The following is a 24,657-nucleotide window of genomic DNA, read 5'->3' as shown; positions in this document are numbered from 1 at the left end:
CTCACACAAATAACTACGAATGAGATATGTTCTTGATTGTTGGCGTTGAACCAGAGTGTTCATAGCCTGAGTGTGATTGTTAATAACGTTCAGCTCCGACAAATATCAGGATTGATGCCAATAAGTAGTTATGATACACATTGCCTCCTCTGTAATTCGTCATCTTCATCAGTGCTAGTGATGTTGTATGCCATGTTTAAAGTTTAGTAAGTAGAATTAGATCAGAAAGTTCATTTGAGAGCTCGTGTCTACGGTTTGGAACGAGTTTCTAGATATAAATTCCACCTTGCCGAACCTCCGAATTTTAAGGTTTAGAACGAAATTTAGAACACTAAATCCTGCGGGAAGTCATCCATTAATGTTAAACGAACATTCAAAACTTGGACCTGAAGTGAAATACCAGCATGGTCGAACGTACATGTAATATATTTGCCCTTTGAGGCACTTGCGTTTTGTGTAGTCAACTTTGGTGTGTTGTGCTCGAAAGCATTGAAACAATACCCGAAAATTTGAATTAATATGGTCGATGTTTACGGGTTCTATGTACACGAGAACAGACCAAATTATTGCTGGTCATCAAGCAGTGGCAAAATCGTCGAACATTTTAATTTTATTCATGTGATTTTTCATGAACCACTACACTTGAAGCGCCTGCATGTTGACTAGACTCCGGTGGAGCTGATCACGCACTGTCTTGGACAATTGCAGCGTATTTAGGGTTGGGCACCATGATAACACATCTAACTGATACATTTCAAGGACCCTGGAGAGAGTAACATATAGAGATGCGTGGTAATATACATGAATATCGAGCTTAGCGCGCGCGAGAGTAGGGATGGAATCTGCTACCGTGTCGTGGGGCCAGCTTGTCATGAGTGGGATGATGGGGTGGTACCTTTGCAGGAGTCGTGAAATTGATCTGTGTTCGCTTCGACTGAGAGGAAGCAGTTTGCTCTGAACGAGCTTTTTGCAGCGCAGCTTTGAGGCAGAAATACAGGCGCCCACATGTATCGCCGAGAACCACGAGAAAAAAATTGACCACGAAACAATTTGTAGAACAATTGGCCAAGTGCGAAGAGGTGCCAAAGGCAAGGGCATGAACGAGTGCTATGCGAATAAGGGAGTTTACGTACCGATGCTGTCCGCAAACCATTCAGAGCGCATGTCATCTGGATCCCACATATCCTTTGAAAAATTTGTCGTGCGCTCATCGACATCCACAAATTCCACCAACTTAGCATATAGATGGGGATTGCGGAAGGACCGGTTGGACATAAGTGAATCGTTAAAATGCTTCGGATGTTCAGGATCTTGCTTCAAGGTATGAAATTTCGCAAGTTTAGTCTGAAGGATAATCAGAAAGATCCTAATGAATGGGAGCACAGTCGCACCTGAATTGCGGGGTCATATGGAGATGAAGACGCTGGCAAAATGCCCCAGTCTGTGAATCCTGGAATTGGCAGTGGTCTCAATAGTTGTCGAAGGTGGGAGATTTCATCAGCCTCCTCTGGAGATCCAGTTTCAACTTGTTCCGTGTTCGGAAACGCATCGGGCATGGACGCTGGACTGAAAGCTCGAAGGCTTTCTGAACCGTCTGCAATTTCATCTGATACATGAGCACGAGGGTGACCTCTCTGCTGCGCAGGCCGACGAATGATTACTTGAGATTTTGGTAGCAGGCGAGCTGAGTTGGCTGGGTTCCATCTTCAACACGGCACATGTATGCATCATGATATGCGGTACATACCATCTGGGAATGAGTTTGATACACTCTTCAGCGCCTTATCCTATCTCAGGAAGAACGACAGCCAACAAAGAGGGAAACGATTGCACGAGGCTGCGGTGAAGAATCTCTTACATTATTTAGATATATTCCCACACTGGTCTTTGAGGATGAAGCGACTTTCTCCTCCGAGTCGCTCTGCGAGTCATCTCCATAGGCGTGAAGACCTATTGAAAATATGAGCATAACGACGTCGTGTAGTTCGAGAGAATTGTGTTTACCGTTCATGAGAGTGAAAGACAAAGGGCAAATTGTAGTGTTTTAGAACTCCGCACTGCATTTCGTTTGCCGAGTTGCCGTTTGTAATACCTAGTCCTCCTCTTCACTGGTCAGTGTCAATTATGTTCTCCATGCGTTTCCAGCTGCTTCCGCAGGCCTGCCTGCTGTTGCTAACATGTTTCGTAGCGTGGGCGGTCGGATCGTCGGGCTCTTCCGCGCCTGCTGGCGAGCGCGCAGCTGATTTCTTCAGTAGACACGATTCAGGTTCAGGACACACCAACAATTGGGCAGTTCTTGTATGCGCGTCTCGGTACTGGTTCAACTACAGGGTGAGCACGATTGTACCACTATAAACCCCCTTTTCTGAGACTGTGCTATAGCATATGGCAAATGCCCTTGGAATGTAACGCACCCCATTCCCGGAGTTAGTTGCTCACTGCCTGATGCACCTGTCAGGTATCGTACCGTCAAGCGTCTTGGGATTCCAGACTCCAACATTATCCTCATGTTGGCGGATGACGTAGCGTGTAACGCAAGGAACAAATTTGCTGGCAGTGTCTATGCAGAAGCTGGAAGGCATCTAGACTTGTACGGCAACAACATCGAGGTAGACTATCGTGGCTATGAAGTAACTGTGGAGAACTTCATACGCCTATTGACAGGTATGAATGGTCCAGTGCTAATCGGCTAATTGAAGGTCATCTAAAGTGTTGTAGGTCGGGTAGATCCCTCTATGCCACGGTCAAAAAGACTTCTGACAGATGACCACTCAAACATCTTCGTCTACATGACTGGGCATGGAGGAAACGAGTTCCTCAAATTCCAAGACCAAGAGGAAATAAGTGCATTTGATATTGCTGACGCATTCGAGCAAATGTGGCAGAAAAAAAGGTGGGTTTTCCCTTCGCATTGTCGTATTCGAGGCTCACGATGGAGCAGATACAACGAAATTTTATTCATGATTGATACCTGTCAAGCAAATACCATGTACTCTCAAATTTATTCCCCTAACATTCTTGCCACTGGATCCTCTCAGATTGAAGAGAATTCTTACTCTGTAAGAATTCCACACTCCGTTTGGTTCAAAGTGCTCACGATGTCGTGGATCTAGTACGAAAATGACAATGATATCGGCGTCTCCGTCATTGACAGCTATACACACTACGTCCTCAAATTTATGGAAGGAATAAATAAGACGAGTCAGGCATTTATGCAAGATTTGGTATTCTACTTTATAACTGGTCTGATGCGCGTGTTCATTCTTCATTGCGACAGTTCGATTCATATGACCCGGTGAAGATTTACTCTCATCCAGGCATCCGGTCTGATCTTTTCCGCCGTCCCTTGGACAAGACGCTTATTACCGATTTCTTCGGAGGCATCGCACAAGCTGAAGCCTTCCCATTACAGGACATCGTCGGCTCAAGTAACCACCATGAGAATGATCCTACGCCCCCTACCTCCCAGAAGCCTGACACACCGTCTGTACCGGTGGTGTTGTCGCCGACTGTTGTCTCCCTCCCGAGATTGACAGGCGAGACGCATGCATGGGATAATCGGTGGAAAGAAGTCAGAAAATGGACCTCCATCTTTGTCGTAGGATGTCTTGTATCCTGGGTTTCTTTTGTGCGGTAATCCCACATCGATTGCCCTAATTTATTCTGAGTCAGGGGCCGTGAAAATCTCACAACTCCCATGTTTGACTTTCACTATAACTCATACATTGCATCATGTACCATCCTGCTTCTCATTGGCTTCTCACTGCCCCTTTCTCATCTGAGACTATATGTAGATTTACGTGCGTCCATAATGTAGTAGTTGGCTCATACGATGACAATGAGTGAGCTCGGATGAATTAGTTGCGCGCAGTAGAACCTTCACATGCAAGCAAGATGACAGCAATAAGATCTCTGTATGTTGTCTGTATGCAACAAGCTTGAAACAATGGAAACATTAATAAATCTCATTCTCCCATCCACGAGGCTTGAACCTGTTAGCTGCAACCCGGGTATCCCTTCACAATTTCAGGTTCGCGAAACCGACCTCAGTGTTACCGACATCAAAGATCGTGTACACGTTTTGCAAAAATACATCGCCAATAATCCAATGTTCTTCCTCGATACTTGAGCATACTTTTGTGTTGTATTCATTTATAGCACGTACCTCCAATCCCGGGCATGCCAGTAAGGCCGGCGATGCAACATCTGTTATGGTTGTATCTCCGGATATTCTACTCAGCGGGATACTGATGGTATTTCTTTGGTAGGCATCTAGAGGTGATGCCACAATGAGAGAGACGAGACAGCAGAGCGTCAGTAAAGCTGTGGAAGGACGCATGATGTTGACCTGTTGATCTCAGGGTGAGTCAGTGCTGGCTTTTATGACTTTCAAGGCAGGCCATGCTATTTGGCCATACATGCACGCGGCAGAGATGACTAGACCACGTTTTCCAACAACTTGACAGGTTGTCAAGTATGCTATCTGTCGGGATACCTCAAATCCTACATGAGAATGGACCAAGGTGTCTCGCTGCTCGGAAGAGATGCAGACGGCAATGACTTGAGCGTGGCACAAAAAACAATCCTGTCGCCCTCTATCCATACAAGGTTCAATGAAATATTGTCAACATACAATGGTGCTACAAGACTTATGTACATTACTTGGAAAAAGCCCTCAGCATTCATTCGTCGATGCGAGTCCCGTTGGAATGCATACACCACTCTAACACAGCACAGGGTGGCCACAAGCCATCCGGCTCGTCACCAGCGTCTTGAAGGAGCAATGCCACGACACCGTGCGGCGGAACAGCATGGGCTGTGAAATTGCGAACTGCAGTGCCGTTGTCTGTATGCGTCCAAAGGTCCTAGACAGACAAAGCAAATCAGAAGGCCGCGGACAACCTGCATGAGATATGAAACTTACCCGGACAGTATATTGTCTGCCAGCTCGGATCCACGGAGATTCAGCCAGCTTGAAGAACATGTCGGCGGGCTCATCCAGTGTGTTCAACTGTATAAAATTCGAGTTATTTGAATAGCACGTTTAAAAGAAAATACGAACGAGCATAAACACAGTCCCGTTCTGACTCTCTCCGCTCCAATATTGTGCAGGATGTGTGTCGTTGCTGACCCAATCAGACTATCGATGCAACGTGACATCAATGACGTGGACCTCCGATTGACAGCAAATGACTTACATTGATGCCCCACCGGAAAGGTGAGATGCTAGTGCCTACAACCGAGTCTTGATGGATCGCAATAATTTCTGGATTGGTCAGAATCTCAAGGGTTTCTTTGGTAGCAGAAGCGAGCTACGTTGGACGTACGTGAGCGGAGGGTTCGTCAGCAGGATCGGACTTACATGAGTGCCAATAAGTAAAGGTGACTTCAAGAGCGCCCACGCAGTAAAATGGGACTTCGCTTCTTCGTACGTGAGGGGGCCATTACCACTGTCGATTGTGAGGTGACAATTATACTCGGCCTCTCAATGACGTACATTTCAAGCTACAAAAACCCGTGTCAGCGCAGCCAATAACACCACAGAACATGACTAACGATGTCCATGTCATTATGGCCGTAGAAATCAGTTGCCCAAGTATAGAACGAGTTCCTGGAAGATGATATGAATTACTCTAGGATAAGCAACGCGGCTTCCTTACTGGTTTAATATTTTGACGATTGATTGCCAGTACGGTTCTTGCCACCGATTAGTTGCTTCCTCAGTGAAAGGTTTCGATAGTTTGAACGCTTACCAATATCGTCAGTCGTCTAAAGTATCCGTTAGCTTCGAAAAATTTGTGATACGTGCTCTATCTCACCCTCCAACTCTGCCCATATCTGCGGGCCCAAGTCCAGCCTTGCTCCTGCAAAAACAGTCCATAGTCCAAAAATTGCAACGAAGTGGAGTCTCACCCTTCCCCACTGGCACATCGACAGAATCAAGGGTGGTGTTCCAGACGACAGTGAAAAATCACCAATGGCGTTTGCCATACGTTCGTATCCTAGACACGTCAGTGAGGATTATGACAGAGGTGAAGAACATGAGTACATACTTCCCATGATATTTTCCCGAGTGATGTTGTCGAATGGAACTGACATACATCGAGCAATCACGAAAAGGGCATGAGGTGAGGCCGCGTACCAGCACAATTATCATATCTGTCAATAATCACCGTCAAGAACAGCCGTTCAAGTCAGTAAATCGAGACTTACTTGAGATAATCAAAACCCCAGTCATGAAAGCGTTTTGCGTCTCTGCTAGATATGATCATGATGTAATGACCAGGAGCGGAATTGCTGACCTTGCCTCGTTCTGGAATGAGCCAGGATACAGCTGGCATGTGAACCAACCCGAATCACTATACTGCATGACAGGGACATGGTCAGGGATACAGGAATGACTGAATGACAGGTCCTTACGATGCCAGCTTTCCTGTGTGCGCCAAAGAAAAATCTCAGTGAAATGCAATTTTAGATGTATATATAACATCTCACGCACAGTCCGAGATCATGGATTTTGTCTGTGAGAGCCTTCATTCCAGATGGAAACTTCGTCGCGTCTGGCCGTGGATGTTAACATATGAACCGTCAGGAAAAAATAGTTGGACCTTCAACAATATCACCATCATCGTTTCTGCTTTTCTCTGAATAACAATCATCAATGTTGACATATGTATACCCAGCATCCTAGTGGTGATATCAAGTTCAGCCACTCTGAATAGGGCCGACGGCGAACGATACTTGCCGCCAAGTTGAGTGATTTCATAAGCTGTGCGTTTTGTAAGATGAGATCCTCGTCTATGTCGCACTAAAAGATCTGAGTTAAAACCTTCCGAACTAACTCCATACCACTCACATGGTATGCATTCCAAGCTGTGCGTGAGGCGCCAGGTCAGTATCGACAGCTTTTTTTCGGAACGTGGAAACCTACTGTTATAGCCCATCACTTATCACCACATAAGATGAACGAATTGGCGAAGACTGAATCTCGAAAAACGCACCTGGTAGTTTGGCAACTCGGTTATCCAGTGTAGCAGAAACGCGGTGAGGGGCATCATGACGGTGGGCGAGGTATGTGGTATATCCCAAGATTGCAGCCAAGGCTAATGGAAGAAGGACAACAAACGATCTGTTAAGCTTCGAGCGAGCTTATGAACGTAGACATGGTCAACATTCACTGCCTCCCGGTGAAGCTTCGAGAATTGTCATACCAGTATATGCTGGACCTCCAGCTCCATGGGTAACAAAAGGGTTCTTTTGAATATGCGGGACTTCCAGCTTCATAGCTGAAGGATGGCAGTTGGGGTTGTCAGCGTAATGGGCAATGATATTGTGGGGAAACTTGGGGTAAACTCGGTCACGGAAGCAATAAGGATACTCGCACGGCGGAAGCTATGTATGTACGCATGGGATATCACGTAGGGAAACGCAAATATCATGCATGGCGAACTCGAAGAGCAAAGAAAATTCTCTACGTTCATTCCTCCGGCAGTCATATGTAGACTTATAGGAGCGGTCTGTCGGAAAAAGTTATTTTTGTTTGGCATGCCTTATGAGGCATTGCAAGCCCTCAATTGACCGAGCTGCCTTGGAAGCGGACCCGAAAATCTTGCAAGCGAGGCTCAATTGATACTTGCAAGTTGCAAGCTGATTTGGAACCTCATTCAGAGACAGATTAGGACAGATTTTCGCAAAAGTTTCGCTTACGTCCTTTCCAATTGACTTGGAAACATTTCGGATGATCTTGCAAAGCCTCAAGCTCAGCGCTCAAGAGGGGTCCCACTTTTGGAAACCTTTGGAAATTTGCGACATTCACAATCAAACCAACGAATAATTTTCCAGTACTGCAGACAAGATCCACACTTTGTGGGAGCTCTTGTACGGTTGTGTAACGGACCACGGCGTAGTGAGAATGAGAAAAAAAATGCATGATTGATTGCACGCGGATGGGTTTTTTCGGGCGAAAGCCCCCGATACCCCAACTTGTACTACAAAAGTGAGCCGAGGTGAGCTGCGAGGCCTGCGATTCCCAAATCAGTAGCGATGCAGCAAAGCGAACTTCGGATCCCCAAATCGTAAAAGCTGCAAAGCAACACATCAAGATGAAGCCAGATGAGGAGACAGTTAAAAAAATAGTAAGAAGGTGTCCGCGTGAGCATAAGTACGGGCATCTGTGTAAATACAGGCATCCGCGACAATGCCGCATATCCACGTCAGATCAAGATTCAATGCAAACATCTGCGTCAATGCAGGCAACCAGGTACGTGCGAGCATCTGCAGGCATTCGCGTCCGCGAAAGTGCATGCACACAGCAGCACATGTTGTTAGCAAGGACGAACTTGACTCTCGCTCGCCACTGGCAAAAGGTGTCATGATGACTGTTTAGATCATCCGGCGCGGGCCTCCTTGGATTTCTGATGAGAAACCTGACGGGAGTTCATAACGGTGAACTTTCTACACGAGTAAGCTTGAGAGAGCAGTGCAGTAGCACCTTCGAGTGCTCTCTACTCATGGCCAGATTCCCCGCCGGACTTGCCCTCATTGCACGCAGATGCACGCGAGGATCAGAGCCATCAGAGCTCACCAGAGTTTGTGGCAGAGAAGAAAATCCAAAAGGCGCCAGATTTTTCTGGCCCGGAAATATAGCCTGGGTTGTTGGTGGTGCGCAGTTCGAAAAGAGAAGCAGTCAGCTTATTCTGTGACCATACACTCGTACCTCGCTTTAGGGTAGGATTCCAATCACTTAGCGCCCCCGTCTGTGGCTTTCAAGATTATAGAGTATAGCTCACAAGAAAATTTGTGACAGAGCCCAAATCGATTTGTAACTTTTCCACTAAATCAAGAGGAGCTGACGAGAGTAATATGTTACAACAACATCCGTTTTGCCCACCTCGGCATCGCGATGCACTCCCGCACATTTTCAATCCCGCTCATCCAGCTAATCAGACGTTCGAACCCCAGCCCATAACCCCCATGAGGTGCGCTTCCATACTTCCTTAAATCCACGTACCACCCGTATTCTTCCTCCTTGAGACCATGCCTCCGTATAGCCTCGACCAAATGAGAGGACCTCTCTTCTCTGAGCGACCCACCCACGAGCTCACCGATGGAAGGAACTAGAAGATCAAAGCACGCTACAGTCTGCCCGTCATCATTAGCTCGCATATAGAATGGTTTCAGGGAAGTTGGGTAGTCTGTGACAAACACAGGACCGCCAATAAGTCGTTCCGAAACCCAGCGCTCGTGCTCGCTTTGCAATGCTTTCCCCCACGCAGGCTCGAATTCGAATCCTACTCGAGAAGAAGCATGGTAGTTCTGCAGCTCATTTACAGCATCGGTATATGATATGCGTGTCCAGGGGATTCCTGGGCGCGATGCATCTTCCAGAGATTTGAGTTTTGCTTCGTCGCCATCCTTCCAAAGGAGGGCTTGTTCTGATCGACACTGAAGGACATGTTTGAGAGACTCCTCGACCACATCACATATGTCCCCGACGTGGTTAATAAATGCCCATTCAGCTTCAAGCATCCAGAATTCGGCGAGGTGCCTATTTGTTTGGGAATGTTCTGCCCGGAAGCAAGGAGAGAGCGTGTAAACCCGAGACAGGGAAGCAGCAAGGGCCTCCAGATGAAGTTGCGAAGATACAGTAAGATATGCAGGCTGGGAGAAAAACTCGGCTTGTGCGCTCGGATCGGGCGATTGCTTTGAAGGAAGGGCGGAAGAAGCGGGCGAGACACGAAACGTTTCACCGCCGCCCTCGCAATCGTTTGAAGTCAGAATGGGCGTGTGCACGTAATGGAAGTCTTGGGCCTGGGTTCGGATGTGTCAACAACAGGGCAGACGATGTGATGTCCATTAGCACCTCATAATAACTATGTAGCATCCGGAGGACAGAGTCACGTAGACGGAGCATAGCAGCATTGATATCTGTTCGGGCCCTCAGATGAGCATTGTCCCTCAGAAACTCCACGGGTAAGGCTTGCTTCTGGATAGGGTAGGCCTTCAAAGAGTTTCAACTAACATTGACGACCTTTTGTACATCAATAACGCGTACCTCTGGGTTACATTCGCCCAAGATATCAACCGCCTCAACTTGCAGTTCATATGATTGTCCACGGCCCATACTTTGGACCAGATTGCCACAAATGCGGACACTGGCGCCATTGGTTAACCTGAGGAACAGTATTATAGACCTCTATGTTCAGACATGCCCTGGGAACATACTTGTGTGGTGTAGCATCTGGCTTCAAGACTGCTTGCAAGCCGGAAGCACAACTTCCATCGTTAATCACCGCGAAAGTGACATTTTTCTGTCTTCGTACAGATTTGATCCAACCATTCAATTGTACTTCAATCGCCTGGCCAGCCGGTGGCAATGAAGACAACAGCTGTCGGATCGTTGGCGGCAACGACGTTGAAGCTGTCGCAAAACGGCGCAGTAGCATGAAAGAAACTTGCACAGCCACACGTATTTTCGAACCATTTTCGTTGTGATCTTGACAATGACATTATTATGTATGGTCTGCAAAATGACTCCAAGCCATACGGGAAGCCTGGCAGGATAACTCATAAATAACTGATACAAATCGAGCGAATGTGTAGCTCGGTGCAATATTTTAGCATTAGCAAAAAAAACAGAAACACGATATACAGATGTGACAATGCAATACGAGCATGATATTTTCAGGGAGGACTGAACCATCAGAAACCCCTTCCTCGTCCCCTTCCCCTCCCTCGGCTGCGCCCGCGGTCAACTAACCCCCCTCGTGCACGGCCCCTTCCGCGTGCATCATCCTTTTTCCTGCCTTTGGGTTTTGGTGCGTCATCCACTAATAGAGTATCAAGAGGGAGGGCATCAGGAAGCACGAAGTAGCGGATATTGTTGCCGCGGATAGATAGGGAGTCGAGGGATGTTGGGTCCCGATTACGGGCTGTCATTTTGACAGTTTTGAGGTGGGTATTCATCTGCATATCTACACCTGTAAAAATGGTTTAGATTTTGTAGTGTTGGTTTTGTTCGGATCTGACACACCAGTAATTGTGCCATGGACTACAGAACCGTTCTTGAGCTCAATAGTCACGGTCTCATTATTGAGTTTCATCAAGAATCTGATGAAAATAAGGGTCAGCGCCCGATCTTTGTGATGCACAAAATGAAAGTGATCTTGAAAATGTCAGACCAAGACGAAAGAAACGTCTGCAGTATTCACCTTACGAGCTTCATGGTGGATTACGTCGATCCTGCAGCTGTAGTACTGTCTGAGACTGATCGAGTGTCGAGTCGGCGCCCCTGTTGACTCTTGTTTGTGTGGTGGATCGATTTGCCGTCATATCGGCGGTTGCATAATACATTTTTCATAGTCCGCTGTATTGCGAGGGCACGCCCTGACTAATCACATCAGCCACGACGCTTTCGAGAAGATTCAATAATCACAATATTGACTTTGCCCGTCATACATTTATATAATTGTTGATTTGATTATAATCTGTGAGTGTTATTCTCCGAATTACGAACCGATGTAATATTAATGGTTACTATGTTTTCCTAGAGGCTCGCTGTCTTGGGAAACTGAATCTTAGTGTTTGTTCTTATTTTGAATCTGCATGCCCGTTGCTCCGAACAGTAATTCGGCCCCTAGTGCGTAGTAACGTACACCAAAGAACACTTGTGGGCTGAGTCACTGTGAGTGAAAAGCCAATTAATTTTACCGGCCTGACTAGCTCATTTTCACGAGCTCGTTGCAAGTGGCAACTCCCGCCTCCGCTCATCGCTATAAGAACAGTGCTGAGGATTTATTGCATGCCGACTAGAGTCTCTGGGAGTTACTAATGACTTTGTCCATGAGGACATTCGTCACCGCTGCAATCTGTATACTTTCTGCAGCTACGTCTGCCAATGCTATCACGAACGGTGTTGGTAAACTGCCTGGTCTGTTTCTCAGTTCTTCCCGATGCGATGATGCTTCATTGACGTGTTTGGTGCAGTAATGGGTTACAATGGTACGTGCTGTTAGTAGTGCAGGAGCTCACCATTGACAATCAGTCCCTGTGGCTGTCAGCTTGGAACGCTTTTGCGGTAAGTGAAAATTCTCAACCAAGAACAGTGGCCTCATCGTAGTATTCGATAGTGCAACGTCAATGAGACTCTCATCATACAGACTGCGAAATACATGAAGGAGTATGGCCTCCTGGTGAGTATCGTTGGCACATCTAAATCAGACAAATTTCACTGGTTTACTTCGTTGTAGGATGTTGGCTATAACCACGTCAATCTTGACGATTGCTGGGCTATGAAGGATCGTAGCTCTACTGGCGAGGTCATATCGGGTTGGTTTTTGTTAAAAATCGAATCCATGTGCTAATCAACCCTCATCAAAGATAGCATCAGGTTTCCAAGCATGAGAACACTCACAGATCAGCTCCATGCTCTTGGCTTGTACGTGAACATGTATTGTCCGTACTACAACACCATTCACACATGCCTCCTAGCTACGCAGGCATTGTATGAAGGTTACCTCTGACTAAAATATAATTTCTCACTGTCAGTCTTAGTATTCCGACTCTGGCTGGTTTACCTGCGCCGGATTTCCTGGCTCCTTCATGCATGAGGAACAGGACGCAATGACCTTTCAATCCTGGGGTTTCGACTTCCTCAAGTGAGCACTACTCATAAGGATGACTAGAAGGTCACTAACAACTCAATTTAGATATGATAACTGCGCCAGTAAGCATATCAGTGACCAGGAACTACCAGCCAATGCTGACCATTTTCGTTCCAGTTCCATTCGATGATATCATCCGAGAGGGCATGGTCGGAAGTGGGTAGAAATCCTCTCACCGTAGTCCATTTCCTAAACATTTTGAGCTATAGAGTACCAGCGCATGGCAGACGCTCTCGCTGCGGTAGCGAAGAAGACTGGCACTACTCTAATATTCAGTCTGTGTGAGTGGGGCTGGGTAAGTCTCATCTCCTATACTCATTTGTATTGCATCTCACGTATCTGACGATCTTCTCAGAGTCACGTTTGGTTGTGAGTATCAATCTCATCTTGATAATCACTGTCTCACAGGAAAAGTATAGGTGGGGTGCCCAAATTTCTCACAGTTGGAGAGTTCGTCACCTCTCATCTAAATTCTGGCGTCAAACTGATCAGAAATATGATTAGATTGATGATGACATTGCGCCTCAATGGAACTCGATTTCTAGTATCATCAACTCGTCAGTCACTGCTTCACGGGAAACCTTCTTCTCCTAATATTCAATACAGCGTGTCGTTCATTACTCAAGCTACTGGCTACTATGGGCGCAATGATCTCGACATGGTAGGTCCAACCGAAGGTCTCCTTTGTAATAGTACTTAGTATATCATTCAAATGACAGCTCGAAATAGGCAATGGGGACCTCACGTACGACGAAGCAAAAACCCACTTTACTGTGTGGGCTCTTGTTAAGGCCCCCTTGCTCATTGGCACCAACGTGGGTACTTCATTCATTCCAAACAATGCAGCCGTCCAGCGCTCCTCACGTTTAGCTCGCCACTATAAGCCAGGAAATGCTCAGTATCCTGAAGAATCAAGAGATCATCGCGGTTAACCAGGACCCCATCTATGGCACTAGCATCTCGCCCTTCCGCTGGGGCATCAATGTACGTTACTGCCTTCTTGGTGTTTTTCTATCATACACATCGTTGGCTGAACAGTCTGACTGGACCTACGATGCAACACACCCTGCTCAATACTGGAGTGGTCCCAGTGAGAACGGAACGGTTTTCATGCTTGTACGTAATCTCAGAACCTCGGTATCATAGTCATTTCAATAATGATCTACTCCAGATTAACACTTTGAACGAGCCGGCTAACCTATCTTTCAACCTCACCGAATCTCCTTGGATTCGCGCCGGCATCCAGTATTCCGTCCGGGTAGGCTCTCCCACACCACGTGGCACTTCGTAGTCATTATTGATCATTTTTTTGGGATAGGATCTGTGGACACACACGAATAACGGCACCGCTGTGCGTAGCTTCACGGCCATGAATGTCCCCGCGCATGGTGTAGTGGCGCTATTGCTCAATGAAGATGGGAATGAACCCGCTGGGTTGGTGCCACCCTGTGCTGGCCAGGCTCTTTCACAATGCACTGCTCAGGATGGGACGAAATACTCATGAGCCACGTCTAGTCTTGCCCCTGACTCGGGAAGTAGCCGCAATGAATATTTGTGTACATATATTTCTCGACTTCAAAATTCAACGTAAAATTCGAAGGATTAAACCACGCGGATTTGCTAGAGTTGTCAGCTGATATGTCGGCCCTACAATTCTACAATTATTCAAATAAAAGGAATCTACAAAACGAGATTGGAGATCAACCCGAGAACCAAGAGCAATTTTGAAACCCAGCCCTGTTGCTGTGTGGCTTGTTACGATGTGTCTAACGTATACCAAGCACAAGCGGCCGTCGTACCCATTGCTTAGAGTGTTGGGGGAACCATCCGCGAGTCCAGTACCGACAGTATACCTTCATATGTGGCTTCTATGGCCTGGAAGTACTCCTCCGTGTTCTGATCTTGCATGTTGCCAGCGGGTACATCCAACGTAAACGACGGCTTGAAGCGGAGATAACCAGAATACTCGGGGATATCAGCGTCTAGGGATAGCGGAATCCCTCCCTGTTAGACACAATGTATCAACATGTGACGAGCCAGAACCTGAGATTCAAACATACTGCCACAGAAGTGAGATATGTCCAAGCTCGCGCGGCATTGGACATGTTATAACCACCTAAAGCCTAGGATGGTATGCGGGAAGATGTTCTGATAAGTAGCACCATACCTCCGCCAAGTAACATTTTTTTCCCTTGCCATTCATGGATGATGCGATGTATGCACCAGCCGAGCGAGCCTTCGCCACCTAAGGACCAGTTGAAGGTTGCCATGGGATCACCCGCTAGGCCATCTAAGCCACACTGAACTATAATGAAATCAGGTCGAAAGATGTCCTTGACATGTTCGACGATAGGCCAAATGCGGAGGAATGTTTTGTTGGATGCACCAGCTTTAAGTGGCACTGATAAAGTGAAAGGATCGAAGGCCGGATCATCGACGTCCGGAAGGGAAGCGAGGGGGGAAAGAGGGAAAAATCCTGGAGCTGCGTGATGAATAGATAGTGTCTGAAAATAATTGTTTGGGTCATATATTGTCAACGACCCGAGGTGCACGCACAAGAACTTGAGCAGCAGTTGTGGAACCAGGTTTGTGAAAAGCTTGTGACACTGCATCTGAAAAATGAAGGTCAAGGTCGAGATACATCACACGTGGTTTCTTCAACGGATGTGTAGAAGGTATTGTTCGTTTGAGGAAAAGAATAGCGAGAACGCAATCAGCTACGTAACAAAAACCTGAAGCCCGTGCTTTTTTGGCGTGATGTCTGTATATGATGACACTGAAATTCCAAGGAAAGTTCGCCATGAACTAAGCGAGCACTTACCTTCCGCCATCCCAGCAAATGGCTATGTCCGAAATATTGTTTCTAATCGTAGCCGCTCCGGTCAAGGTAGCGCCAGCGACTAGTGTGATGTAGTCTTTGATTCCATGAAACATGGGGCAGTCCTACATAGTGATACATTGACAGGTCGCGAAACGACAAATCTGTTTGGTATACGCACGTCTTCAAGCCCAAACTCTGAAGCTTCTAGCAGGTTCTGCGCATCGCTTGATTGATTCATGACGTATTCGAGATAGTCACGAGTATGGTAAGCCAAGAGCTCCTTCTGGCCAGCAGGCCGTGGTCGCACAACCAGGAATCGTTGGGACTCTTGACCAGTGCATGTTGCCAGAAGTCCATATGCGTGAACGAGTGAATAGACGAGGAGAGAACGGTTTCTATTGGAAGGTAGACGTGAAGATATCTGCCACGGTGGTGCAGAATATCCGAGAAAATGGATTAGACGTCACCCGATGACACACAATGGATTCGTAGGTACTCGTACTCACTTTGACTAGGTCTTCTGAGAAGATGTAGGCCACGGGTCTAGCATGCAGCCCAGTAGTAGATTCGACACGGGAGTCCATCTGAGTCTAGTCTGTCACGGCGGGACGTCACAGTAGTCACGTACACTGCAAATACTGCTTCAATCATCTGCTTTCTTATACATGGATTTTCATCGCATCAACGATACCAATTGAGAGCCTATATGTCACGTCGGTATACGAGCAATTGAAAGTACACCCTTTCTCGTACGTAGAAAAACTGATTGAGATATGTACAATTCAAACGCTGTGACTGTATTAGCACCTTGTTTTGTACCCCTTCGATGCGATAATACAAAGTGATTAACATGATAACCCAATTGAACTCAGTTGTGAGGTCACTGGTTAGGCTTCATTAGTAGACAACGCCTTCCGCAAGAGCTGGATCGAATTCTCCTCCTGCCGACCGAATATTTCAAGAGCTTCTTTGATCTTTCGAGAGGTTTCTGCATCTTTTGGAAGTGCAATCTGTAAGGCAGCTGCGTTGTTGGACAGATAGTCAACATCAAACACTGTATTTCAAACTTGAGATTGCGGTTTGAAATCGAAAATGCAACAAACAAACCAGACTTTTCTTCGATCACTTTCAATGTGACAGCGGCCAACTCATCATCTGATCTTCCGGGAGCAACAGCGAGCAGAGCGAGAACCCTGTCCGAAATTGTCAGATGATGCGGACGAAGTCTTGTTAGAGCAACGGCCTGCAAAAGTGATATGCATGAACATGCATGAATTCGTCAATCTCAATGCTCACCTCATCTACTGTAATGATACTGATTGCACAAAGCAGGTTGAGTGGATTATACTTTCAGGGTTAAGTACAACTTTTACCTCGCTGGCATCACAGTCGTGCTAATTTGTCTCTCTTTGAAGGCTTGGATGATGGAGTATATGATCGGTGACATAGGATGCTGCCGAACGGGGTCGCTGTATTCAATGTATGAGGAGGAACCTTCAGGAAAGTGCACTCGTAATTCTGGAGGCTTTGATTAGATCTCACTTATAGAACCAAGTCTGGAAAGCCTACCATTGAAGTAAGGTGCAATATAGAGACATCCCGCCTGCGATGCTGCCATAGCCTGCGGGACAGAGAACAAACAAGTTGCGAGTGTGCGGATGCCACTTTCCTCTAGCTCCTTGCACGCAAGGATACTTTCAGGTGTGGCTGGTATTTTTATACATACCCTATCTCTGTGAGAACCACTATCAGTCTGCCTTCTAAAAGAAGGACTAGAATGTTCTACCCACCTAGATATGCCGTGTTTGCCAAAGACACTGATAAGAGCCTTTGCGTGTGCAACGGTGGCATCTTTGTCGTACGCCGTGCGAGGGGATGTCTGTACGAGAACCCTACCCGTCTTGTCTAGATAAGGAATAACTTTGCTAGCTAGAAGGACAGTCTAGATAATAGAATTTCAAGTTGATCGATGTGCATTGTGATCCCAATCATACATACCACGAGGTCGAGCACCTTCAAAATACCGTCCTCTGTTAATATGTCGATTGCGGCATCTTGGACATACTGAGACACAAGGGGTTCCAGGTTCACGTCCCACTGTACTTGTAACTGGCCATTGACAATCGCCTGGTTAGATGTCATGGAATGAAACGTCGTTGAGACCATCAGTAAACCGGTGAGTTCTTGCTGGGGATTATGCTGATTATGGTGCTTTTACATAGTCATATATTGCTTTATATCACTTTATATTCCAATGTGACGAAAACCTTTCCTATATATTACGATATATAACGATATATGACGATATCTTCTTCTCACAGGTTCTCTGATGACAGACAAGGATTCGGCTGCCTTGGCATCCATTGAATCGATGTCCACGAGAATCCCTAGGGCTTGTATCTGCGACAGTAAGGTATTCGCCATGATAGCAATTTGATAGAATTGGTGAGTATCAAGGTTGAACGTTGAACGTTGATCGATATCTCGAAGTGCCTCCGAGTGAATCCCAAACCCCGTGTCCATATTTTTACGTACCGATCACGAGCAAAGACAATGCCGTCTCTTTCGTACCCGTTATTGCCCACTACAAGGAAAACGTCTCTCATAACCCCTGGCGCTGGCCAATGCTAGTGGGAGATGTCTACCAAGTGTCTCCATTGCAAGTACTTCCCTCTTTATCTTTGGAAAGCATTCCGCGTCTCATTGCCCTGGTCTCTGCAAGATCAACCTGAATGCGGTGGTCCATGATGTGAATGTCACTCATAGTGTAACGGGAACGGACTGCAAGGGGAACCCAAGGCCAGACTTCCATAGCGGGAGGCTATGACTCTGTCTATCGAGGACAGACTACGACACGCGGCGCGGCGCGAGGGCTACCGACTACGAGCCAGGACACCTGCCACCGCGCCAGGACACCTGCTACTGCGCCCAGACCTGCCTAGGTCTGATGGGACGCCCCGCTCCAGTAGTAAATATAAATTGGCACGATGCATCATTTCAGGTCCACAATCCCCGATTCCTAGGAGGGCTTTGTTTTGATGATCAGTTATTTCCCTGTCATCCTCGTGGTGAGGTGTGATACCCCGTGAGCTTCATTCGGCATCGGATGTTCCATTTTTTAATCGAGTTTAATCTTGTTTATACCAGGGTAATTGGACGAGCGTGCTCTTCAGCAGCTAAGTCCAAAACGGGTTTTCCCAAAACACGTTTCTTGGGGTCCTGACCTCTCACTTTCGTTTGTTGATGCCCTGCGCATCTCATAGCTTATTTATTAAGTATCGGCAGTCCTCACTGCCACCTTGACAATCCTCATTGCCAAGTCGACGATCCTCATCGTCAACCCGGCAGTCCTTACTGTTGTCTCGGCAATCCTTATTGCCAATTCGGTAATTCCCTTTGTCGCCCCCTTTAGTGGAGCGGGTGTGCTATACCTGGTGAGACGAAGTGTAAGGGGCTCTTTGCCTCTTCTCTCTCAAGCCATTCGTCTCACTAGGTATGTCGTCTTATTTAAGTTTTCTCTTCTCTCTCAAGTCATTCGTCGTTCTAGGGATTCATTTTGCGCACCCTCCCTTTGATTCCCTCCCATCTTCTTTTGTACGGCGTTATATTTTAGGTTACTGACTATTTGTACCTGAATTCACTTGGGGGCCCCTTGCTCGCGCAACGGGGTCCTTGTTTTGCTGGCTAATACCTCACCGTCTGCGTTCCGACGAGACCCGAGTGAGGCCAATTAGGATTCGTTCTATCGGAACACCTGTATTTGGCTTAGCAAAGGGGTTCAAATATTGCTCTTTCTTCGTCGACGGTGTCTTCTACTCATCGTCACATGTGTCCTCGAGGACGTTAAACATTTGTCTTTCACGAGTCGCGACGTTCGTGGTCGCAAATGTGTTCTGATTGCGGCATGTTGCATTTCTCAGTTGTCTGTCCAATTCCAAATTTGTTGCGTCATCGTTGTGATTCACTGACAATGGTGATGCTCCTAAGCTCTCGTCTCGTTGATGCACTTTGTGGCATAGATCGATTCGCGCTATCTATATGTTGATAACGAGATTCTTGTCAGTCCAGAATATGATTTTGCAATTCGAAAATCGAAAAACGGAGCACCGGTCCTCGTATTCTTCACAACGAGCACCTATAGCTATGAGTATCAAGGCAAGTTGCACAAAAGCGCGTCGATGAACCACAAAGTGATTGTTCTCTTGGAGAATTCACCAGACAACTACCAGCATGGTGCAAAGTTGCCTGCCACAAAATACACCAACAAGGACCTCGGGATCATGTCGATGAAAGAAAAGAAAGAAGCTGGAACAAGCCGCAGCAAGCTTAAGATGATCTGAAAGTCAATTTGTACTATTTCTACCACCAAAATAATGTACACATACTTGCGAATGACAACCCAAGGAGTCGGGGATCCGGGTGCTTGCACCGTTACCGATTCATAACTGACTTCGCCTGCTCCCGTGATGATACATAGGAGACCGGAGCCCGCCGCACGAAAAAACCAGCAGATAGATTCCTCAATTGAAATGGGTTATGATGCATTGATGGTCCCACGGTGTTACGAAAGATGTCGGTGCTTGCCAATTGCTGGCAGGCCTGTTTCAAGGGTAACCATCGTGACATCCTAATACCATGATGTCGCGCACCGTTACAGACCACGGTAGCTTCATGGACACGTGGGAAGCTAGTTTTCATGACGAGAGCAATATTGGGTACTGGGAGACCCCAAGTTGGAAGAGGCCAAATCATTAGCCGGACCGCCCAAGTGACCGAATTCACCGGAAGTTTTCATAGACCTGCAGGCTAGTCACCAGTCTAACCGGAAGTGGCTACAATGGGCCATTGATTATTGCGGCTTCAGAAGTTTCAAATTGAAGGAAGTTGCCTATGGCACCCACCCTGTCGCTACTAGTTACTTGGTAGTAGTGAGTACTCACTGGCAATTAGCTTTGACAGAATGAATTTCACAGGCTAAAATCAATTGCTCAAGTCAAGTTCGGGGAGAACGTTTTGCACGAACCGCCGCTGGCGAGTCTTGTGCACGGGCCTCCCACTTGCATTGATCGTGCGTTCCACCACGCCAAACACCGGTCTTCTCCCGACATTATGTGACTCTTATATAAAAAGGCATCTGGTCAGCTACGTATATCCTATCAATTGGGCTGCAAGATGCTATCCAGCCTTCTGAGTTGTGGTGTCCTTGCAAGCGCTATTCTCGCGAGTTGTGCTGCCACCGTGACGACTGTCAGTGTTGATGGCACAGCTGCCCATAGCATTCCGCCTCTGCTTTGTGAGTCGAGATATTTACCTGTGACCCTAAGTATTTTGCGTTAACATGGCCCTACTGTTCAGTTGGACAGATGTTCGAGGCAAGTCAATAGTGATGAAATTCGTGCCTCCTTTCTGACATGCAACATATCGGTGACTCGTAGGATATCAGTGTACGTTTCCTGTAATGTACTGTGACCTATTAATCATTTCTTCCCTCATTGTAGTATGTAAGAGCATATCATCATGGTCAAGATAATTTATAAGTGTTTTTAAAATAACGTTTACCCTCTTGCGCAGAGCGGTGATGGTGGTATCTACGCCGAATGTCAGTGCTTCATCGAATTTACGCTCCTGGCATGCTTCTGAGGTTCTTTTGCAAGTGCTCCAAAACCGCGCCTTCCAGCAGGTGAAACCAAGTAGGTGTCACGTAGCTATATTTTTCGAACTATAATCCTTGACACGTATCTAGATATAATTGATGCTCTCTTCGGCTGGGCTCCAATCAGCGGCACATCCATCAATGTTATTGCTGACCCTATCCCGCTCTCTGGTGCCCTGCCCAACTCCCTTGAACTCACCATCCCATCTGGCTCCTCAGGTCAAGTAGGATTCGGCAATGAGGGCTATTGGGGTATGTCCAATTAACCTGGGGACTTGTACATCGAGTTCATTGTTTTCCCTCTAGGCATAAACGTCAACGCCTCTTGGACTTACAACGCCTCTTTCTACTACAGATTTCCTAGGGCATCCAACTTTTCAGGAAAACTCATTGTCATGCTCCAGTCTTCTATTGGTGTAGTCTATGCAAATGCCTCCGTCCCTGTCTCCGGCTCTACCACAGCCTGGAAGCAGGTCATGGTGCATCTCACTCCTACCTCGAGCCCTGTGTCAACTACCAATATCTTCACGGTCACAGTCGATGGTGCCAGCGCAATTGGAGAGACGATCAACTTCGCAATGTTCTCTCTCTTCCCTCCGACATTCAAGGGCAGGGTCAATGGCCTGCGCATGGACATTGCACAGGCATGTTTTCATCTAGAGTTAAAGTAACATATTCTGACAGCAGCACGCAGACATTGTATGACATGAAACCTTCGTTTTTCCGTTTTCCTGGTGGTAATAACTTGGTAGGCTTTATATAGCACCATATTTATCTACGTTAATGATCTTTCTAGGAGGTAAACATAAATATTGGCCAGCCTATTGTGACTCGATCATTAATGCAATACTAGGGCCAAAGCTTTTCTACACGCTGGCAATGGAATGCGACGGTAGGCAACCTCATTGACCGTCCAGGACGCATGGGTAACTGGGGATACATCAATACTGAGTCCGTGCCATTCTCATGACTTTGACTCCGCCACCAATAACAAATTTCCCCCTTTTTCAGCGGTCTTGGTCTTCTCGAGTACTTGTATCTTTGCGAAGATATGGAAATGGAGCCCATTATGGCTGTATGGGCAGGTATATAACAGGCGTGCATCTCATATTGTTTGCATGCTTATTTCACGCACAGGGTACTCACTCGACGGGGCCAGCCTCACCGAGAACGATCTTGCGCCATACATCCAACAGGCAATCGACCAGATTAATTTTGTCATCGGTGATCCAGCCACGAGTAAACCAGCTGCCCTGCGTGCATCTCTTGGCCACCCAGAACCATTCCATCTGCAGTATGTCGAAATTGGAAATGAAGACTTCTTTGCACCAGAATCGTGAGTCCCTCATTTAGAATTAACGGATGAATGAGCATGTCAATGATGCACCACAAGGTATATGTACCGCTGGAAAGATTTCGCGGAACACTTGGAGGCTACATTCCCTCATCTGAGTGAGCACTACACACTGCTGCGCACGAGCTTGCCTTTGACTGATATATTTCTTTGTAGAGTTCATCGCAACTTCGCAACCCTTCAACCCCACTCTTGATCCAATCCCGAAGCAGTACGATAACCACGTGTACCAGACACCTGGCTGGTTCGCAGAAAACACGTTCTACTACGATTCTGTAGAGGTTCGTACGCTCTGCATTCGCCCTACATCATGATGGGAACCTGGCTGACATGGCCGAAAGCGCGATGGCACTTACTACTTTGAGGGTGAATATGCTGTTGTATCAACTAACGCCAGCGATCTCTATGGAAAACCCTTCAACGGTCGCCTCGTATACCCTAATATGCAAGGTGTGTGCTCTCTCGTGGTTGTGAACCGTACCTGATGCCAGGACAGGTTCTGTAGGGGAGGCCGCATTCATGACCGGTCTCGAGCGTAACAGTGACATTGTATTCGCTGCGTCGTATGCTCCTTTGTTAATGGTGAGCTGACTTTTGATTCTGCAACTAGAGTGGACACTAACAATCGCACTTTAGAACACTGCTAACTATCAGTGGTCACCCAACCTTATTGCGTTTGAGTGAGTTGCTCAAAACAATTGAAGATATATATCAGATTTATATCCTTTTAGTGCGTCACACGTGTATCCATCAACCAGCTTTTATACACAACAGGTAGTGATATTTGATATTTGAGTAGAACTGCATCCCTCAAGCATCTGCTGCAGCTCTTCAGTCTCAACCGTGGAACCGAATATTTCCCAAGCACCCTGCCTCAAAATGGCACACTCTACTGGAGTGTCACGCGTGATGCACCCACCAACACGGTTATCATCAAGGTACTTAAGGCTCGACTTATTCTGTTGGTTGTGACGATTCATATTTTATCAAGATTGCCAACACGGGCATGACAGCTGAAGAAATGTTATTCGAGCTTCCCTTCAACAGTGTTCACGGCACTGGCAATGCGACAGTGCTCTCGGGCTCTGCCACTGCAAACAACTCGCCCGAGACTCCCAACGCTGTCATGCCGGTCACTTCACAAATTCAAACTGGTAAGAGTTTCTCATACACTGCCCCAGCGTACAGTGTCAACGTGCTGCGGGTGGAGGCGAAGTAGGGATAGAGTATCACTTGGTGACATATGCAATACATCAGGAATATTTCGTATGGACCGTATTGTATGAAGACCGCCGCCTGTACCCCAGCATCCACTCCCTCCCAGCTCCTACTACAATAGGAAATATGCATGATATTATGTTCTATGTTGTAGTACATAGAGTCGGACACTAATAAAAAGTTGTTCGTTCAGCTTGATGGAGCGGACTGCGATGACGCTGGTGACTTTGGCATGATCATCCACAACTCCCTTTTCTGTACCATTGTAAGCTTGACGTCCTTCCCGACGTACGGCTTCAGCTAATTTCAGGAAAACAATAGATGGGGGGAGATGTTGGATGAGGGGTAGATATACGTGTGCATAACGACCAAGAGTCAGATACACATCAAGAGAATAACAAAGCAAAAGTAGTCAGAAAAGGGGTAAATTGATAACATCTATACAACACACCTCGCTCTTTTTGATCTCCTCTATGCTTGGCGCGACAAATACCCGCACTTTCTCGTCCAGTAAACGGTACTTCGACGCGCCTCGGATGACATGTTTGCCTGGGGCACCCGTGCGGTGTCCACCAGGGAGAAAGGCCTGTCTAGTTCCTATGTACAGTGTGAGCGTTGATATGAGAGGACCGGTTGTTTAGACAGAAACCATAATTAGAGACAGCCCGAAACAAATGAGAAATTGACAGCAAGGTGTGTTCTACCATTCCAAGAGTCAAAGTTGCTTGGCTCACCTTTATAGAAGTCCTTGTTCCCCCGCTTGGGCGTCAAAGCTCGCCGCGAAGCTTTCGAAAGACAGACAGCCGTGAAGAACATTGATGAATTACTTCGGGTCTGTTAAACTTGGAGACAACTTCCAATCATTTGCTTACATAATCAACTCGACTAAACCTGTCGCCGGTTGTGCAATCGGATATCCCGACTTATTACGTGTTCGCGTGGAAGCTCC

The 24,657-nt window shown here is 46.8% G+C and overlaps 12 protein-coding genes across 12 annotated transcripts; 4 read left to right on the top strand and 8 right to left on the bottom strand.

Annotated features, from left to right (window-relative positions):
- Nucleotides 1-651: 651 nt before the first annotated feature.
- Nucleotides 652-2,027, bottom strand: F5891DRAFT_1043473 (HCNGP-like protein-domain-containing protein). The gene is made up of 6 exons (XM_041362144.1): nucleotides 2,005-2,027; nucleotides 1,859-1,950; nucleotides 1,748-1,787; nucleotides 1,392-1,693; nucleotides 1,134-1,344; nucleotides 652-978 (listed from the first exon to the last, which is right to left on the bottom strand). Exons 1-6 carry the CDS (start codon nucleotides 2,009-2,011, stop codon nucleotides 815-817), a joined length of 816 nt encoding a protein of 271 aa, XP_041224034.1. The 5' UTR covers nucleotides 2,012-2,027; the 3' UTR covers nucleotides 652-814.
- Nucleotides 2,028-2,092: 65 nt separating this feature from the next.
- F5891DRAFT_1043465 (peptidase C13 family-domain-containing protein) lies at nucleotides 2,093-3,864 on the top strand. Its single transcript, XM_041362143.1, has 7 exons — nucleotides 2,093-2,331; nucleotides 2,383-2,405; nucleotides 2,459-2,664; nucleotides 2,719-2,893; nucleotides 2,942-3,059; nucleotides 3,114-3,224; nucleotides 3,278-3,864. The coding sequence occupies exons 1-7, from the start codon at nucleotides 2,125-2,127 to the stop codon at nucleotides 3,635-3,637; spliced, it is 1,200 nt and encodes a 399-aa protein (XP_041224033.1). The 5' UTR covers nucleotides 2,093-2,124; the 3' UTR covers nucleotides 3,638-3,864.
- A 154-nt stretch (nucleotides 3,865-4,018) lies between these two features.
- F5891DRAFT_955469 (uncharacterized protein) lies at nucleotides 4,019-4,339 on the bottom strand (the record flags this gene model as incomplete). Its single annotated transcript, XM_041375333.1, has 1 exon — nucleotides 4,019-4,339. The coding sequence occupies one exon, from the start codon at nucleotides 4,337-4,339 to the stop codon at nucleotides 4,019-4,021; it is 321 nt and encodes a 106-aa protein (XP_041224032.1).
- A 102-nt stretch (nucleotides 4,340-4,441) lies between these two features.
- F5891DRAFT_459960 (glycoside hydrolase family 27 protein) lies at nucleotides 4,442-7,487 on the bottom strand. The gene is made up of 24 exons (XM_041371903.1): nucleotides 7,212-7,487; nucleotides 7,002-7,148; nucleotides 6,932-6,946; nucleotides 6,857-6,873; nucleotides 6,746-6,808; nucleotides 6,609-6,687; nucleotides 6,500-6,560; nucleotides 6,421-6,433; nucleotides 6,303-6,364; nucleotides 6,214-6,255; nucleotides 6,143-6,159; nucleotides 6,054-6,092; nucleotides 5,914-6,002; nucleotides 5,820-5,864; nucleotides 5,754-5,769; nucleotides 5,661-5,697; nucleotides 5,557-5,611; nucleotides 5,498-5,505; nucleotides 5,363-5,450; nucleotides 5,199-5,312; nucleotides 5,063-5,140; nucleotides 4,925-5,011; nucleotides 4,663-4,865; nucleotides 4,442-4,595 (listed from the first exon to the last, which is right to left on the bottom strand). The coding sequence occupies exons 1-23, from the start codon at nucleotides 7,282-7,284 to the stop codon at nucleotides 4,683-4,685; spliced, it is 1,428 nt and encodes a 475-aa protein (XP_041224031.1). The 5' UTR covers nucleotides 7,285-7,487; the 3' UTR covers nucleotides 4,442-4,595; nucleotides 4,663-4,682.
- A 1,287-nt stretch (nucleotides 7,488-8,774) lies between these two features.
- On the bottom strand, nucleotides 8,775-10,467 carry F5891DRAFT_1043440 (uncharacterized protein). The gene is made up of 4 exons (XM_041362142.1): nucleotides 10,225-10,467; nucleotides 10,055-10,172; nucleotides 9,863-10,000; nucleotides 8,775-9,810 (listed from the first exon to the last, which is right to left on the bottom strand). The coding sequence occupies exons 1-4, from the start codon at nucleotides 10,443-10,445 to the stop codon at nucleotides 8,866-8,868; spliced, it is 1,422 nt and encodes a 473-aa protein (XP_041224030.1). The 5' UTR covers nucleotides 10,446-10,467; the 3' UTR covers nucleotides 8,775-8,865.
- Nucleotides 10,468-10,482: 15 nt separating this feature from the next.
- On the bottom strand, nucleotides 10,483-11,326 carry F5891DRAFT_1043439 (Sm-like ribonucleoprotein). Its single transcript, XM_041362141.1, has 3 exons — nucleotides 11,211-11,326; nucleotides 11,033-11,109; nucleotides 10,483-10,979 (listed from the first exon to the last, which is right to left on the bottom strand). The coding sequence occupies exons 1-3, from the start codon at nucleotides 11,222-11,224 to the stop codon at nucleotides 10,702-10,704; spliced, it is 369 nt and encodes a 122-aa protein (XP_041224029.1). The 5' UTR covers nucleotides 11,225-11,326; the 3' UTR covers nucleotides 10,483-10,701.
- A 515-nt stretch (nucleotides 11,327-11,841) lies between these two features.
- F5891DRAFT_1190836 (glycoside hydrolase family 27 protein) lies at nucleotides 11,842-14,166 on the top strand (the record flags this gene model as incomplete). Its single annotated transcript, XM_041367366.1, has 20 exons — nucleotides 11,842-11,929; nucleotides 11,986-12,000; nucleotides 12,060-12,076; nucleotides 12,129-12,191; nucleotides 12,249-12,327; nucleotides 12,379-12,436; nucleotides 12,490-12,502; nucleotides 12,553-12,656; nucleotides 12,708-12,724; nucleotides 12,780-12,818; nucleotides 12,872-12,957; nucleotides 13,018-13,031; nucleotides 13,082-13,112; nucleotides 13,167-13,219; nucleotides 13,269-13,323; nucleotides 13,382-13,477; nucleotides 13,533-13,646; nucleotides 13,701-13,778; nucleotides 13,834-13,920; nucleotides 13,981-14,166. 20 exons carry the CDS (start codon nucleotides 11,842-11,844, stop codon nucleotides 14,164-14,166), a joined length of 1,293 nt encoding a protein of 430 aa, XP_041224028.1.
- On the bottom strand, nucleotides 13,981-16,067 carry F5891DRAFT_1237343 (uncharacterized protein; the record flags this gene model as incomplete). The annotated part of the gene is made up of 7 exons (XM_041369663.1): nucleotides 13,981-14,666; nucleotides 14,723-14,778; nucleotides 14,830-15,166; nucleotides 15,219-15,423; nucleotides 15,484-15,605; nucleotides 15,662-15,904; nucleotides 15,963-16,067. The coding sequence occupies 7 exons, from the start codon at nucleotides 16,065-16,067 to the stop codon at nucleotides 14,469-14,471; spliced, it is 1,266 nt and encodes a 421-aa protein (XP_041224027.1). The 3' UTR covers nucleotides 13,981-14,468.
- Nucleotides 16,068-16,137: 70 nt separating this feature from the next.
- Nucleotides 16,138-17,692, bottom strand: F5891DRAFT_1043392 (uncharacterized protein). The gene is made up of 7 exons (XM_041362140.1): nucleotides 17,482-17,692; nucleotides 17,274-17,425; nucleotides 17,053-17,216; nucleotides 16,857-17,001; nucleotides 16,780-16,798; nucleotides 16,591-16,726; nucleotides 16,138-16,537 (listed from the first exon to the last, which is right to left on the bottom strand). Exons 1-7 carry the CDS (start codon nucleotides 17,647-17,649, stop codon nucleotides 16,371-16,373), a joined length of 951 nt encoding a protein of 316 aa, XP_041224026.1. The 5' UTR covers nucleotides 17,650-17,692; the 3' UTR covers nucleotides 16,138-16,370.
- Nucleotides 17,693-18,521: 829 nt separating this feature from the next.
- On the top strand, nucleotides 18,522-19,823 carry F5891DRAFT_981846 (uncharacterized protein; the record flags this gene model as incomplete). The annotated part of the gene is made up of 4 exons (XM_041377165.1): nucleotides 18,522-18,556; nucleotides 18,631-18,689; nucleotides 18,769-18,917; nucleotides 19,503-19,823. The coding sequence occupies 4 exons, from the start codon at nucleotides 18,522-18,524 to the stop codon at nucleotides 19,821-19,823; spliced, it is 564 nt and encodes a 187-aa protein (XP_041224025.1).
- Nucleotides 19,824-20,655: 832 nt separating this feature from the next.
- On the top strand, nucleotides 20,656-24,181 carry F5891DRAFT_1148217 (glycoside hydrolase family 51 protein; the record flags this gene model as incomplete). Its single annotated transcript, XM_041365066.1, has 16 exons — nucleotides 20,656-20,776; nucleotides 21,138-21,173; nucleotides 21,227-21,388; nucleotides 21,443-21,797; nucleotides 21,824-21,884; nucleotides 21,990-22,087; nucleotides 22,148-22,221; nucleotides 22,274-22,472; nucleotides 22,530-22,588; nucleotides 22,647-22,771; nucleotides 22,832-22,940; nucleotides 22,987-23,072; nucleotides 23,127-23,170; nucleotides 23,222-23,264; nucleotides 23,318-23,428; nucleotides 23,482-24,181. 16 exons carry the CDS (start codon nucleotides 20,656-20,658, stop codon nucleotides 23,707-23,709), a joined length of 1,911 nt encoding a protein of 636 aa, XP_041224024.1. The 3' UTR covers nucleotides 23,710-24,181.
- F5891DRAFT_459679 (uncharacterized protein) lies at nucleotides 23,994-24,568 on the bottom strand. Its single transcript, XM_041371902.1, has 2 exons — nucleotides 24,443-24,568; nucleotides 23,994-24,305 (listed from the first exon to the last, which is right to left on the bottom strand). The coding sequence occupies exons 1-2, from the start codon at nucleotides 24,522-24,524 to the stop codon at nucleotides 24,121-24,123; spliced, it is 267 nt and encodes an 88-aa protein (XP_041224023.1). The 5' UTR covers nucleotides 24,525-24,568; the 3' UTR covers nucleotides 23,994-24,120.
- Between the last annotated feature and the right edge of the window lie 89 nt (nucleotides 24,569-24,657).

This window comes from Suillus fuscotomentosus (genome assembly GCF_016647785.1).
Source record: "Suillus fuscotomentosus strain FC203 chromosome Unknown F5891scaffold_39, whole genome shotgun sequence".
Classification (NCBI taxonomy): domain Eukaryota; kingdom Fungi; phylum Basidiomycota; class Agaricomycetes; order Boletales; family Suillaceae; genus Suillus; species Suillus fuscotomentosus.
Note: the sequence above shows the minus strand (reverse complement) of the source record. Positions and strands in the feature narration are given on the sequence as shown.